We start from the raw sequence: 14703 nt of genomic DNA, 5'->3' as shown, positions 1-14703 counted from the left end.
GTTGCTGTTGCTCAGCCCATGATGCCTGAAGAAAAGCCACTGCAGGAACCCTGGAGTCAATCAGACCTCGGCAGCTAACGACCACCCTCTCTCTTCGCTGCGATTACCAGGAGCTCGGGGCTGCTCTGGGTCCTGGCCAGCGGCAAGAGCTCTCAAAGCAGAATTTCCAACACCAAGAGAGGCAAGAGAGAAACCAGCACTTTTTCCCGTGAGAGTGAAAAAGCTGAGTGCCAAGGCAAGGCTAACCAAGGCGGCACCTGACGGGCTCTCCTGGTTCCTGTCTCAGAGACAAATCCCTCGCTAGCAGCGGCGGCAGCTTTACAACTTCCATGCCTTGCTCTGAAACAAACAAAAACTCAGCATCAAGGTAGAAAATAAAATAATAATTAAAAAAAGTCAACTGTGAATTCTGAAGCATTTTGATCAAAAGGAAGTTACAGGAAACCCCTGCAAAGCGCTCGAAGCCTCTTCCCCCCAGGCCAGCGCTCTCCCCTCCTTGCTCCATCACCACCCGGCAGATGCGGCAGCCGGCACCCAGCACCGAGGGGCACCCACCGGGCACCCACCGCCAGCCGGGCAGCACTGCCCATTCATTCCCACCGGCCCACGGCTCCACCCAGCCAACTTAGCAGCCACTCCACCGCAAGTGTCAATACCTCCATTTTTGTGTGTGTGTTGGGTTTTTTTTTTCCCTCCCCTCTCTCAAATTCAGAGCAAACTTCCCTTTCTGCTCACACTCCCCATGCCCCAATCCGTCGGCTCCCGATTGGCAGGGAAATCCTATACCCACCCTCCCCGCCGAGAAATGTCTGCTCTTGCAGCAGTCCCAACAAAAGCCAACTGCCAAGCACAGGCTGCTTCACAATAAAAGTCTCACTCGCTCCATTTTTTTTCTCTCCTTCCCCCCTTTCCCGCAGCCGTCCGCCTCCATTCCCTCGCCGACCCCGGACTGATTATTAACCTTCAGTGGCTGGAGAGCCTCCATAAAGAGTACATGCCACCAGCAATGAAGCATTATCTCCACACAACATCCCCCCCCCCTTTTATTTTTAAGTTTCAAGGAGAAGAAAAAAATATTGCATCTTAAGAAAGACTGATTAGGTCTTTGAAAGGGTTTTAAATGCCATGAGGATCCAAGGAGAAGAGCTAGTGCTGGTTTAGTTTTTCCCCTCCACCTCTGTTTACAAGAAAACAGGCTTCCTCTCCTCCGCGAGGTCTTTGGAGGGGATGGAAGACGGGTCAGACCAGCCAAGGAAAGGCTCTGCAGCATTTCCAAACAGACGACGACTAGAAACTACAGTGGTGCCTTTAAAACAAAAAAAAAAGCCCACAAAAAAAAAAAAAAAGAAGAAGAGAAAAAGAACAAAGCTGGGAACACAGAAAGAGCTTTCTCAGCCTCCTCCTTGGCATTTTCATCAGCCATCCGGGTGCCCTTTGCAAAGGTCCAAACAGGTTTTATAGGCAAAGACAATACATGCACAGCAAAACTCCAACATATTGCAGCTTACCAAGCCCAAGAGACCAGTGAGTTACATCATGAACCAGAGCTCTCTCCAGGCAGACCAGGAAGGAGCGGAGGTTGATGTGCTAAGATGTCTACCTTCACCAGGGTCTTTTTTTTTTTTTTTTTTTGTCTTAAAAATCAACCGTCTAGGAACCTGAGGCTTTGCAGCAGCATTATTCTGATCACAGCCATGCAGCTAAAGTCGATCTGAAAGAGGGCTGGGAGCAGGAGGACCCTCTGAAAGTCTGCTTGCTCCCATTCGGGGCAGCAGCTGCACCAACACATCTGCCTGCAGACCCGGCGGGACAGGCAGGACTGATCCTGCCCGGCCTGCAAAGCCTCCAGCTGGGAGGTGGACACCAACCCCTCAGAGGTGGCACCACCGGGCACTGCTCCCCATGAGCGGTTGAGGCACGCGTCCCAACGCCAGCTCCCCGGCAGAGCTGGGGCTCAGGCAAAGCTCTCGCCAGCCCTTCAGCAGGGCAGGATTTCACCTCCTGTGCAAGGCAGCGGTGAGGTTTGCAATACACACTGTAGCAAGGAGGAGAGGCAAAGCTCTCAATAAATGATGCAACCCCAGCAGCAGCAGATTCTCATTCACTCATTTTTTTCCTCCCTTTTTCTCCTAAAAAGAACCACAACTCAAACCAACTTGCTTGTAATAACATTTGCCTTAAAGAGAAGACAAACATTTTGTACTTAATTATATAGGAAGTAATGATTAAGAAAATGCTTGTAGAAAGAGAGTATTTCTTTTGTAGGCACATGAAGGCTGCTCATTTCAGATCTCAGCACCACTCAGGTCCTGCTGTGCATGGGCAAGGTCTGGGATCACTGCTCGTGGAGACGCTGACCACGGGCCTGTCATTAGAAGCAGCAGCAGCATTTGATCTGGGGAAGGAAGGAAACGTAACCACCAGCATACCTGGCCTACAAAGCAGTCACCAGTCTCCAAGCTCCTTTTTTTTTAGGTTAAGGCCACTTTCTTGTAAGCCTCATGCAATCATGTGAACATGGAATTTTATCTGTAGCTCACAACAAGCACTGCCCTCAGCCTGAAGTTTGTCCCCAAATCAAATTCTTTGCAATTCTTTTGTCTCCTGAATTCCTTTCAATCAGACTCTTCCTAAAAGAAAAGAAACATTTCCTTCTCGATCCCCATGTCCTCTCTCCTATTCCAGCCACACAAATCAACTCCCGAAACAGGGGGAAGGGTAGAAACGAGGCACAAGTCCCTGCATGCAACAGCTGGGAACAAGGAGACACGTGCATGAAACACAACAGGACTTAAAATGACTTCTCGTAAGACAACGCGGTCCACAATGGCGTGCAGGCTTCAGGCAAGGGGGGTTTGCAGAGCCCATGCCCTCCTGTAAAGGGGAGATCAATTTACGCTTCCTCACTGCTTCCATGCTGCGAAGCTTCGTATCCATCTAGCTGTGTCCCAGTAGAGTTAAAGCCAGTGCAACTTGTATGTGCAGGCAAGTGTAAATGAAGAGCAGACAAAGGCATCTACCTCCTCCTTCCACAGGCTGAGGTTAGCAAGGAGTACAGCTGCTGCCTGCCTTCTCCTAGCACCCATGAGGGGAGAGGGGGAAGAATGGAGACCAAGATTCATCACTATCTCTACCAAAAGCAAACCAGCCATTTCAGAAACACCCAGTCCCCAGGAAGGCTTAGCCAGGGTAAAACCGTAGCACCAAGAGGAGCCTGGAGCAAGCAGGTTGCAGCAGCCCAGGGCCAGGGTGCTGGAAAGCAGCTCACCCCCATCAACAGGGCTCAGGCACCTCTTCAGCCTCCGCTCTCCTCTTCCTCCCACCCCCAAACCACCACAGCCAGCGGAGCAGCTCCCTCTCCCCCTGCCCGTCCCGCCAGTGCCCAGTGGAAGGGCTTGTCGGGTTGGCGGAGAAGGGAAAGCCCCGCGTGGGCTTCCCTTGGGAGCTGGAGGACCTCGCTCAGCTGCCCACACCACCTCCGTCTGGGTCACCTCCAGCCATCGAGAGACCAGCACCAAGACGGCGACGCCTGCAAGCCGGAAAAGCAGTCAGGGAGAAGGGGGGAAAAAAAAGACAAAAAAAAAAAGAAAGAAAAAGTAAAACTTGCACCCTCGGGCCTGTCCCTCTAATAACTACAGCAAAACCTCACCAAGGCTTTACTCTCCTGGAGGGTGAGAAAGCGACACAGCGCTGCCCAGCACCCGAAGTCCTAGAGGTGGGAGATCCTCACACCCTCTCCTCCATGGCCTACGGGCTTCGTCCCCGGCGTGGGGCCTTTTTTTTCTGCTCTGTCATTAAGAGTGGAGCCTGGTCTTTTCCTTCAATCCCAAGAATTGCACTGAATTAGATCATCTTTCTCGGCTCACCTCCCCCTACAGGCTGCTCCCGAGCATGCTCAGCTCGGCCTGGCGCTGCCATTTCATAACTGCATTGTTTACAGACACACACTGACCTGCCATTTTTTGACAGGAGGAGAGGAGCAGGCGTTTGCCTCCCGACCGCTCGCGGCCCCCCAGCCCCTCACAATAAAAATCCGCTTTGGAGAAGGGAAATTGCAAAAGCGTGGAAAGTAGCAGGCTGTGGGTTTGTGGTGGTGGTTTTGTTGTTTTTTGTTGTTGTTGTTTGGGGTTTTTTTTTTTTCCTTTTCTCTCCTTGATTTAGGTCAAAATCCACCTGTTTTGGAGGGAGAAGTTAACCCCTTTGGGGGTTGGAGGTAGTGGGGAGGAGAGGTCTTGCAGAGCTCGATGCAAAATGCCAGCCATGATTTTTAGCTTCTTCAAATCACAACTGTGCTTCGATGTCACCTAAAAATACAATACCCAGCCCAGTCTGCCATCCTCCGTCAAGCCTTCCTCTGCGAGAGAAAGGGTTGGAAATATGGTATTTCCCTTGAATAAACAAGTTGGCTTAGTCCCAGCACATACAGTTTTCTCCTTTAAATGCAAACCAGAGTATTTTTGCAGGCACACAGGAAAATGAGGAGAGGAGGAGGGGAAAAGTTCCTCATTTAACACCAAGAGCTCTATGAAAAGCCTTGCAAGGTTGCTCTGAGCCCCCTCTCTTTTCCAGTCCTCTCCCCGTCCGTGCTGATCATACTTTATAGGTGAAAGCAGCTCTGACTTATGACGGAGAGAAAATGCCAGAAGAGCTGGAGGTTTCCTCATCCTTGGAACAAGGACAAGTTGTGAAAATCTTCCTCTGCAAGAGGCACTGTGCTGCTCCGACACAGTATGGCAGCGTTGCAGGGAAGACGCTTGCATATCAGATCTTCTTAACCCCCACTGCCTCGACCCTTCTCCACCACGTCCACCAGCCTTCCCCCTCCTGATGGGGACTGAAGGAAAAAGATAAATAAATTACCTGGTTTGGGGGAAGCAAGCTGTGATGTTGGATCCCAGAATATTTTTTTTAAAAAAGCTTCCTCTACATTTTTTCCCTCTAATTTTTTTTTCTTTTTTTAAGGACACTTTCCAAGTAGCTCGTACAGTTTGTGAGCTTCGCTCCTGCTGCTTTCCTGACTACTGTAAATCCTGGTAGGCAGTGCTGCCTGCTGCCTGTCCTCCTCCTCTGCCCCCCTCCAGGACCAATGCCACCATACAGCAAAGCCAGACATTTCCTCCTCCACCCAAGAGACCAGGGAGCTCACACAGGCACAGGGAGGGACGGATCCCACGAGACCAGGGAAACACCAAGGGGTCTAAGGGTCTCCTCTGCAAAGAGGGGTTGGTGTCAAAACTAAATTCACAGGAGTTAGAAATAACTGGCTGAAAATGGTAGTTAAGGGTTATAAATTCAAGACTCGTTTCCAAATCACTGACATTACATGTCACTGCAGGAACATATGGTCCTCTGAGCCTCACAAGCAGGGAGCGTGCGCGCTGTCAGAGCCCCAAGCCTTTCGGCTGCACCAAAAGCAAGGTAACCCTCCCGCTGCAGCGATTCCTCGACCACTCTCAGCTCCAGGAGCGGGAAGGGGAGAAGGAAAAACTTCAGGGAAGACCAGCAAAAGGACAACAAAGAGGAGCAGCAGGAGTCAAGCCAGCCCTTCCCCAAACCAGCTGGCCAGGAGGGCAAAGTTCTTTAAAACTCCTTGTTCACCTGAATAAAATAGCTCCCTTCCATTGCACAAGATGCATGCAATCCTCTTTCATTAGGAGATGGCACCGCATGGGAGAGGTCAGGGAAGCCAGGGACCAGTGCTGGCCCCAGGACAACCACCACAGCCCAAGCCCACAACGTCATAGGCCTGATCCTACCCCCTGCACCCCTGTTGCCAGGCCCAGGCTTTGTCTAACAGGCTGATCAGCAGAAAATATGCCCCATGTGTGCTGCAGAGCCCAGCTGTCTCCAAACCTGTTCTTGGGAAGAGGGGAAGAGCTCATGCTGGCCCTTAAAGGTCAGTTAAATATGTGAAGGGGAAAAACCTCAAGGCCTCACTTTGGGGCTCTTAACCCTTGCTGAACAGCAGCACGAAGTCCGGACCTTGGGTTTCTCTCTTCCCTCCAAAGTAGGTCAGGCTTTTCAGCGTCTCTCTGCAGATGCTTGCAAAGGGCATCAGCCGGCAGGGATGGAGCATTAGGGTTTTTTGGCCAGCTGTCACACCAGTGTCATCATGGTCACCACAACACAGGAGCACACGTTGCACACCTCATCGGTTTTTTGGTTGCTTGTTTCCTCAACCTTCATCAAACTCAAAGCACATTTTTTCCCCTGGATGGGAGCTGATCGGGCAGCACATCAAGGCCTCTGCTCTTCACTGTTAAAAAGGAATCTTGTTTCTCTCCTCATGACTTCTTCTGATGCCTTTTCCTTTAGCACATATCTTCTAGATGATGAACAATGAGCATATTTATAGTCCAGTGGAGACACGATGGATATTTAGATTAAGTATCACAGATCGTCCTGTAAGCTCCCTAATCTTTTAAATGCCATCTTCATGTCTCACTCCTCGATTGAAAATTCAATATTGTGTCTGCATGGCAGCTTCAGGGGTATCCCTTGAGCATGGCAAGCTCAGGCCAGTGTTTTGCCCCCTGGCAGGGGTGCCCGGACCCCCCATGGCTCTGGGACCTTCGGTGTCTGCTCCAAGTCCCACCGAGGTCTGTGGCAGCCTGTCTGCGTATAACACAAATGACAGCAAAAAAACCCCAAGAGCATGGCAGGGCCAGGGGTCTGAACTTTAGGCAACTTTTAAAATAAGCTGCAGACATGCCTCCTGCCATGAAATCAACCATGGATGTTCCGTTTTAATCAGCTGTTCCCTTGGATTGCAAGCTACTATTTAAAAAAAAAGAAAAGAAGAAAGAGGGGAGGAAGCCACCCCAAAATAAAAAGGATTGTTTCTTCCTGGTAAAATAATGTTCGCTCTTGCCTCTACCCCAAGAAGTGAGCTGTAGGCTTGCTTGATGCAAGCAGAGGCTGTCAAAGGAGACCTAGTGAGGAGGTGCCATGTGGCCACAGGCCCTCTCCTCCCCTTTGGGAGTTCAGTCTTCAAGCAGCTCGGACACCGCAGCGTTTGCTCTTCTTGCTTACAAGAAGAGAGGGCTCCTGGGAGAATTTTCCAGAAACTTCACACTTTAAAAAATAATAATAGTAAAAAAAAAAAACACCAAAAAAACCCCACCACCACCAAAAAAAAAACCCCAAAGCCCAACACCAAACAAACCTCCCCACCCCACAAGACAAATAAAAGACCACCCGGACGCGAGAAAACAAAGCCCAAGCCTCCCCGGAGCAGGCGACATCAGATGCAGAAGTACTTGCAAGCCCATGGCACAGCACAAGGCAACAATCATCGCAGCACAGACAGAGCCTGGCCAGCCTCCTCCAGCCAGCTCGCCAGCGCGCCCCGCCTGCCCGCCTGCGCACAGGGCAGGAAAATAAATGTATATAGAAACAAATAAATAAATAACCCCCAGCCATGATTCCCCGAACTGTCTTCCTCCTCTCCGAGGCTTCTCCTTCCCCAGCAGGAGACAGCCTGCCTGTGGCCAGGGCCAGCGGGAAGCCGCTCTTTGCGAGGCATGGGAGGTGGACCCTGCGGTACCTGCAGACATCTGTTGTCTTCTTCTGGTGAAGACTCAAAGAGTTGCATATTCCAGATCCTCATGAGCAGTGATTCAGTTTCTGCTCATGTGATAAAAGCTCCCTCTACAGAGTGAGCATGCCCAGAGGAGACCATTTCACTGCTCCCTCCAAGCTGCAGCCATTTCACAGAGAACCTGCCGGCTCCAGGGCGTCCATTGGAGCGCGATTATCCAGGGCATCCCGGGGACGCACCGGTAATGCAGATCATCTGTCAACTTTCTGACAGGGTGCCAGGCCTCAAAACTGATCGCTTGCCTGAGAAAAAAAAAAAAGCCTTTTAAACCATAGAGTGAGGTGTTCTGTCTCGGTGGCCTTCAAGAGTAGCCCTTGCCCGCAAGAAAAGGAGAGGCAGGAGGGACAGGGAGGGATGCTGTGCAGCTTGGGGATGCTCCCGTGCCGATTTTGTTCTGCTTAATAAAGCGCCCAACCTCTGAGCACTGGGATGAAGGCACACGGGTTAAACTGGTTCAGTGTGCAGTGTCCAACTGCAAGTGCATTCGAGATCCGATCTGCTGAGCTAAAGGGGAGCTATTTTTCACTTTGGGGATTAATAAGACAACCTGACCTGGTACAACCAACCTTAAAAAGGTATCACAAAACACAGTCATTAAGAAGAGGGGGGGGAAATGGAATGAGGGGGGGAAACCCTCATGAAGTGATAGTGCACGACGAGGTGCAGGAGCTCTGAGCTCAGCCTATGTCAAACCATATGATGCAGCTGGCCTAGTCAGCAAGCTAAAAGAAGAAATTTTAGCTTCAAAATAAAAGTAGTTTGTCTCTGTTCCACTTAACAATTAAGCATAAACTCTTGGCAACCTTTGTATCTGCTCAAGCTCCCAGTAAAACTGCCAGAGCAACTCTCAGGAACATCTGTAAGCAGAGATCGGCTGGAAGGGATTCAAGCGCAAGACTGGCATTTATCGGAGGCAGGAGCAGGAGGCTGCTGGAGCTGGGTGTCGTGCTGGAGAACCTCCCACCCGAGCAGGGGGAGGGCGACCGGCAACCCCGGAGAAGAGGCCAGAAGGAAGAGGAAGCTCAGAAATGGACTGTGGCACCACCCGCTTGTTCTTGGCCAAAGAAAAAACAGTTTTCAAAAAAATAAGACCACAGAAGATAGTTCTCTTAAAGAGCAGAAATTAAAATGAAGACGAGCTCAGTGTAATGTGTTACAGTGGGCTGGGGGTGGCAGGGAGCAGCCTGCACTGTAGGGAGAAAAAAAGCCAATCGAAATCCATAGTGAGATTTTGAAGAGCCCAAGGATTTTGTTTGCCTTACACCTTGTACCAAAAGCAGGCATGCAAATTCAGGCCTTCAGCACAAGCACGAAGCCATCACCTGCTCTGCTCTACCCATCCCCTCCTCTCCTCTGCTGAGCATCCCAGGAACGTGTCCTGCCACTGCATTATCACAGCCTGGAAACGTCAACAAGCCACATTTTCTCCAGCCCAAGCAGCTAATTCACCACTGTGTCCAAGCACATTTGCAAAGCAGCAATAGTTAAAGGAGCAGAAGAGCCTGCCACAGATCTGCCTCGGCTACAAGGATGTTATTTTTCTCTCCACACTCTGGAGAAGTTTCACTACTAAACAGTTAAAACACACAAGGCTAAATCGAGATGACTGAAATTCATAGAGAAGGAATATTTGAGGTGACAGTACAAAGCAAGGATCTCTCTTTCACCCACTGGGTTTTTGTTTGATGTAAATCTTAAGTTTTAATATACAGAAAATGAGATTTTCCTGGCCTTTCTATCAGTTGCTGAGAGGTGTAGAGGTAACTCATTTAAGACAAACTCGAAAATCCCCAAACAAAAGCAACAAAAACCGACTACACAGAAAGAAGTTGTATTATCCACCGCATCAAAAGATTACTGTAGTTCAAACCAAAGATGGCTTTAAAACAGTTGACACGTTGCCCTTCCTTGCAGCATGAAATTACCAAGCTTTCATTAAAAACCCAGAAATAGAAACAAAGATATTAACAAAGGCAGTATCAATTGAACTACCACAGTCAACATCCCCTTTCAGAGATAAAATAATGATGAAGAACCACACCGCAGCCTCAGCCTTCCCGCGCACACAGAAGGGCAGCACTCCCCTCTGCATCTCAGCACTAGACATGTTTTTACTGCTGAAGTTAAATATACACTGACAGCAGAAGCTACCAGAGATGCTTTTCACATCTCACGGCCATCCTTGAAAGCACTAAACATTGTTTAAAAAAAACCAAACCAACAACAAAAAAAAGCAAAGCTGATCAGAGTATTGCAGATGGTTCAACAACCACCTCAAGCAGAACGATCGATTGGCATCTTACCAGCATCTCTGCATAGTGTCGCGTTCATGGGGATGCTTGTGCATTGATTAATAAGACCTTAAATTTATGCCATCCAAAAGGAGAGAGAAGCTTCCAGACCACCACGGCATTGCTCAGTCTGGCACCACTACCTCTGTGCCCAGGCAGGGTCTGGCAGCTGGCAGAGCAGTGCCTTCTGCCCCAGGACCCCCATCCCCCCCATTCTGCAGAGGTCCAGTGCTACACAGGCTCTTTTCTAACCAGCTGGTTAGAGACCCATCTCCAGACTGGCAGAGGAAGAGGTTTTTCTAATGATGTAAGATAAGAACGAGCCTGTGCCCCACAAAGCTTTCCCCTTTATTTAACCCAAGTACTCTCCAGCAATTTCCCCACCAAGCTGGTATGAGACAGCATAGCACCCCTCTTTCAAAACATCTTCTGCCAGGTATAAAACTACAACATATTTTTATACCAAGGCTCTCTGGCCTCCGTTCCCCGATTCAAGGCTCGAATATCCCTTTCATAAATCTCACATTTTCAGGAGGAAGGGAGCAGCACAACCACCTCCCTTCACAAAGGACACCAGGTTCCTCAGGGCTTTTGCTTAATTACACCATTATGTACGGCATTTTCACAGCTCCCTTGCAGGGGAAGCGCAAGTGGGAGGCAAGGGGAGATTTTTCTTTCTATAGGAAGAACAATATTTAGCTCTGCAAAATACAGGGGGTTTTCCTTATTTCCATTAGGCTGCTCTTTCCAGACCCTTCAGTTGTTTAAATCTGAAGCTCCTTTTCAGCCTCCTCAGAAGCAATCCCAAAAGCACAATAAGCTGAAGGGACTTGCAATACAAGAGGAGCATTTCTGCTGGAATCCTGATTTGCTTCTGCACTGCTAAGAACCGCTCCCCAGCTCTGCTGCAAGCTGTTAAAATGCTTCCTTCCCTCCTCACCCATTATGTAGGACATTTCCTAACCAGAATGCCCATTCCCAGGACACACTGTGCTCAGCATCCTCCAAGGGAGCCCAAAGATCCACCTCCATGCTCAGGTAAAAGACTTGAAGGAGCAGACAGTCATTAATGCACGCTTATGGAACCACAGCTTTCTCCAGCTTTCAAAACCTGTTTTTCCCCCCCCAGAGTTTCCAAGCCATCTCCCTCCCTCCCCCTCTTTCCCCAGCAAAGTTGAAAACTGCTTTTAGTTAATAGGAAACATGAAATGTTCTCTGGGACGCTGCATTGAGTACATTACACACACCAAGAAGAAGATTAAAAAAAAAAAAAAAAAAAAGAGGAAAAAAGAGGAAAAAAGATGCTGTTGCGACAGATGTTGAGATGTAAGCTCTCTGGGAGATGTTGCTATGTTTTGATAAGAATATGCGTTGAGTATTTCATTTATAGGGCAATCCTAGAACTTTATTTAGAAGCATATTGGCCAGACAGCTGTAATTTAGAACATACTGTATTCCTAACAGTTCCCAATTATAAACTCCTTCAGCTTTAACTTATAGTAACCACAGTTCCTTCTATTTTGGAAATCTAAAAACACGATTTCTCCCTTTCATTCAGCTATCACATATCAAGAGCTTCTACCATACAAACACAGCCTTGCTCAAGAAGGGTCCTAAATACAGCATCCCTTGCATATCCCATCTCAGTAACAGTAAGCAAGCTCATTGCTTTAACCACACTCACCGTTTGCTCCACAGACAAATGTTTTATTGTTTTATTTGGGGGACGGTAGATGGGGTGGGAATCAGACCCATGTCAGTGCAAAGCCATCCTGCTTATTAGTAGTCTTCTGCCAGCAAAGCTGGCTGTAAAAATGGCTGCTCACATTCAATCTCGCTTCTGCTGCAACACTCCACTGAAACAAACGCTGGAGCTCGGGTGTAGATCCTGCCGATGAGCCTCATGTGTTCAACGTGTCCCTGTTCTTTGACCTCACACCTATTTTTTTTTAAGGATTAGGGCATTCACGTGAAAATAAGCAAGTTCTTCACTGGAGGAGAATCAGTGCTTCATGATGCTTTTATATCTCCCCAAATCATGAACTCGCCTATGAAATATTGCAGTTGATGGCTCTACAAGCAATTCCGCTGACATTATAAATTTCTGCAAGGAACAGAAGGAGCAGATGAACTCTTTAAAAACAAAGCTCCTGCCTTCATGCAAATACCACTAGTTAAGAAGAGCAGAGAAATAAAGCAAGCATGATGTGTATACAGAATTGGCTCTAAAGAAGCTGCTTTTCAGCAACTGCCATAAGGTGGCAGTGGGTCTTTAAGGCTACCTAACACCTTTCACACAAGCACAATAGGAAATTATCACACGAGTGGTTTTTCCAGCATCTGAAACTGTTTAAGTCAAATTTCCTCATCAAGGGAGCCAGACCATACATGAAAACTTGGTGCTGAGATCACCTCAACGCCAGAGTAGCACAAGCAGAAAAAGCCACCAGCATCAATTCTGAAAAGCCATAAACGCAGCCCCCATCTAAGCCAAAGAAAATCAAAACTTTTTCCTTTCAGTTTACAATTACAATGCCGTTTATTTTACATAAACGCTTTTCTTTGTGCATTCATCCAACCATAAACAAGCCAGTGTCCATTAAAGAGTAAGAGAAGTTCTGCATGGCCAGCAAGCTGGGGCTCCAGCAGACTTTTATGCAGGGACTGTAAAAGCAACACTAGTAAGCAAGCTGGTCACCAACTTAGTGCAGAGCTGACATTATCAAAAAGGCTCAGAAAACGCCGAGGAAGCATTGGGTACGCAAGCAATGCAGAACCAGGCAATAAATACACAAGTTACTTTAGGTGATGATGTGACTCATCATGCAGATTGACCCAAGTGTGTGAGACCATCACCTGGGACACAGCAATAACATAAAAATCTATGTTTTGCTCTTTATCAATTGCCCCCTGAACCATGCTATGAAAAGCAACCAGAGTTGCCCTGAAGAAAGAGCCAGTCTGTCTTACTGAATGTAGGCTAAAGATAGACCATGATCACAGAGATTTCTGTTAATAAACACAATAACTTTGTAATACCAAAGTATTCACAATGCCCTAAGTAGGGCAAACCGCTTGCCTTACCTTTACTTACAGCCAGGCTGAAACAAGCGTAGACACTCAATACCACACCTCCCATAGGAGACAGGATCTGCGAGGGCTGAGGCTCGTGGCCGATGTCCCCCCCCTGCTCCACACAAAGTCAGATCTTCCCTACACCTCACTAATACAAACATCAAGAGCCAATGTAAATGTTTTATTGGCACTTTACCACGCAGCTTGCTTGTACAACAACTGGAGTCAATCGGCTCATGCAGCACATACCTGCTGGTGCTTACACATTCCTTGTAAAAAGCTGGCAACTACAGACAAAATCCAAGAGCCCAACCTAGCGAAACTCAAGAGAGTCCCCTTCCTTCCCCCAAACCCACTTGCCAACACATTAAACCCCTGCAAGAAGCACAGAAAATCTCTCAGCCAAAGGAATAAACATATCTATATTCCTTCCTCTCCTTGCCAGTTTGGAGGCCCTGATGTGGCAAGGTTTGTTTGCAATCCTTGGAATGTAAAATAAGCCCAAAAAAGGGAGTTTGGGTTTTACATTCTTTCGCCCTCCCACAATCACAGATGGATCTAGATTTAAACTGCGGAGCAGGTCTGCGCCCTGCAAGGCTTCCCATTAATAATAATTAGCGACCGAGCCACGCAGCCCACGACTGAGACGTGATCACATGCCTTCCAATACGAAGGCATAACCCAGCAAGTCCCTGCAGCCCTCGCTGCCAGCCCCTGCCTGCTGTCGCTTTATGTCACCACCCTAACATTAGACAGGTTCGTTCTTTATATAGGTTCACCAGTCAGTAAAGGTCAGTATTTTAAAACCCCTCCCCGCTGACCCGCAGGAAGCGGTTTGAAGCCATCTCGTGTCAGTGGTTAACTATGCTGCTTTTGAATCAATTCCAACAGTTCTTACTTCATCCGGTCTCCTCGCTCCCCCAGCCCGGGGGCACGGGAAGGAATTGGCCGGATTTGCCCTACCTCCATCCCGTCTGCAGGGAGCTGCTTGGTCCTTCCAGATCCTGACTCCAGGCCTATCACTCCTCCAGCCACAAATCCATCTCACTCTATGGGTGCAGCCTCCACCCTGGAGCATGCTCAGTACCGGCTGATCTTCAGCCATTTCAGAGCTTTAATGAAATGTAAGCATAAGGAAGTGTCATTAGCAAAAAAAAAAAAAGAAAAAAGAAAAAAAAAAGTGCAGGATTAATCCCGATCCAGCCAACCTTCCTGTTTCCATCCTCTATCAAGGAGGTAAAGCTCTTGCTGCAGGGATCGCAGGCGTTTTTAGGCAGCAAGCATCTCGGTTTAGAACAAAAGCAAGGAAAATCCTGTCTTCAGGCAAGCCTTGTGCAAAAAGGAGCATTTCCTAGTGACACTCAAACCAGCAGGTTTTTCACACTGGGCCTTCCACAAATTACAATATTTTCATGAAATGCCGTTAATATTTTTTTTCCCCCAACAGGCTTCAACAGAGGCTTTTAGCTCGCAATGCAAATAGTGCTTCCCATCCATCTTAAAGCTAAACCTACCCCAGTCTACCCTCTATCACCTTGAAGATTATTTTAACACCATTTGCAAGAAAGTTAAAAAGCAGGATGAAAGAGGGGGGGAAAGAGGCTACAGCACAATAAACTTCATGCTATGTTTTCCTAAGGACCTGAATTTTAAGACAGGTTTGTTTTTCACTGGTCAGCCCTGAAATTACTCCATCGTTACCTTGTCTCCTCAATGCAGTAAGACCATTTCAAAGAA

General features: G+C 48.1%; 1 protein-coding gene across 12 annotated transcripts in view; it reads right to left on the bottom strand.

The window, feature by feature from the left end:
• Nucleotides 1-14703, bottom strand: part of EHMT1 (euchromatic histone lysine methyltransferase 1) — a 123982-nt gene that overhangs the window by 66438 nt on the left and 42841 nt on the right. For 2 of the 12 annotated variants that reach the window (XM_069771276.1, XM_069771267.1), the window contains exon 1: nucleotides 7547-7673. The exons of 5 other annotated variants lie outside the window; for them this stretch is intronic. In XM_069771276.1, coding sequence (XP_069627377.1) covers nucleotides 7547-7609 — 63 coding nt within the window. In that variant the 5' untranslated portion in view covers nucleotides 7610-7673. Of the gene's footprint in view, nucleotides 1-656; nucleotides 962-3649; nucleotides 3863-7546; nucleotides 7675-13929; nucleotides 14065-14703 lie in introns of those variants that run through there. 5 more of the 12 variants (XM_069771269.1, XM_069771277.1, XM_069771265.1 and 2 more) reach the window with 5 other exon arrangements.

The sequence above is a fragment of the Haliaeetus albicilla genome, chromosome 26, assembly GCF_947461875.1.
Source record: "Haliaeetus albicilla chromosome 26, bHalAlb1.1, whole genome shotgun sequence".
Taxonomy (NCBI): Eukaryota; Metazoa; Chordata; class Aves; order Accipitriformes; family Accipitridae; genus Haliaeetus; species Haliaeetus albicilla.
The sequence above is the reverse complement of the archived record's forward strand: the minus strand, read 5'-3'. Positions and strand labels throughout refer to the sequence as shown.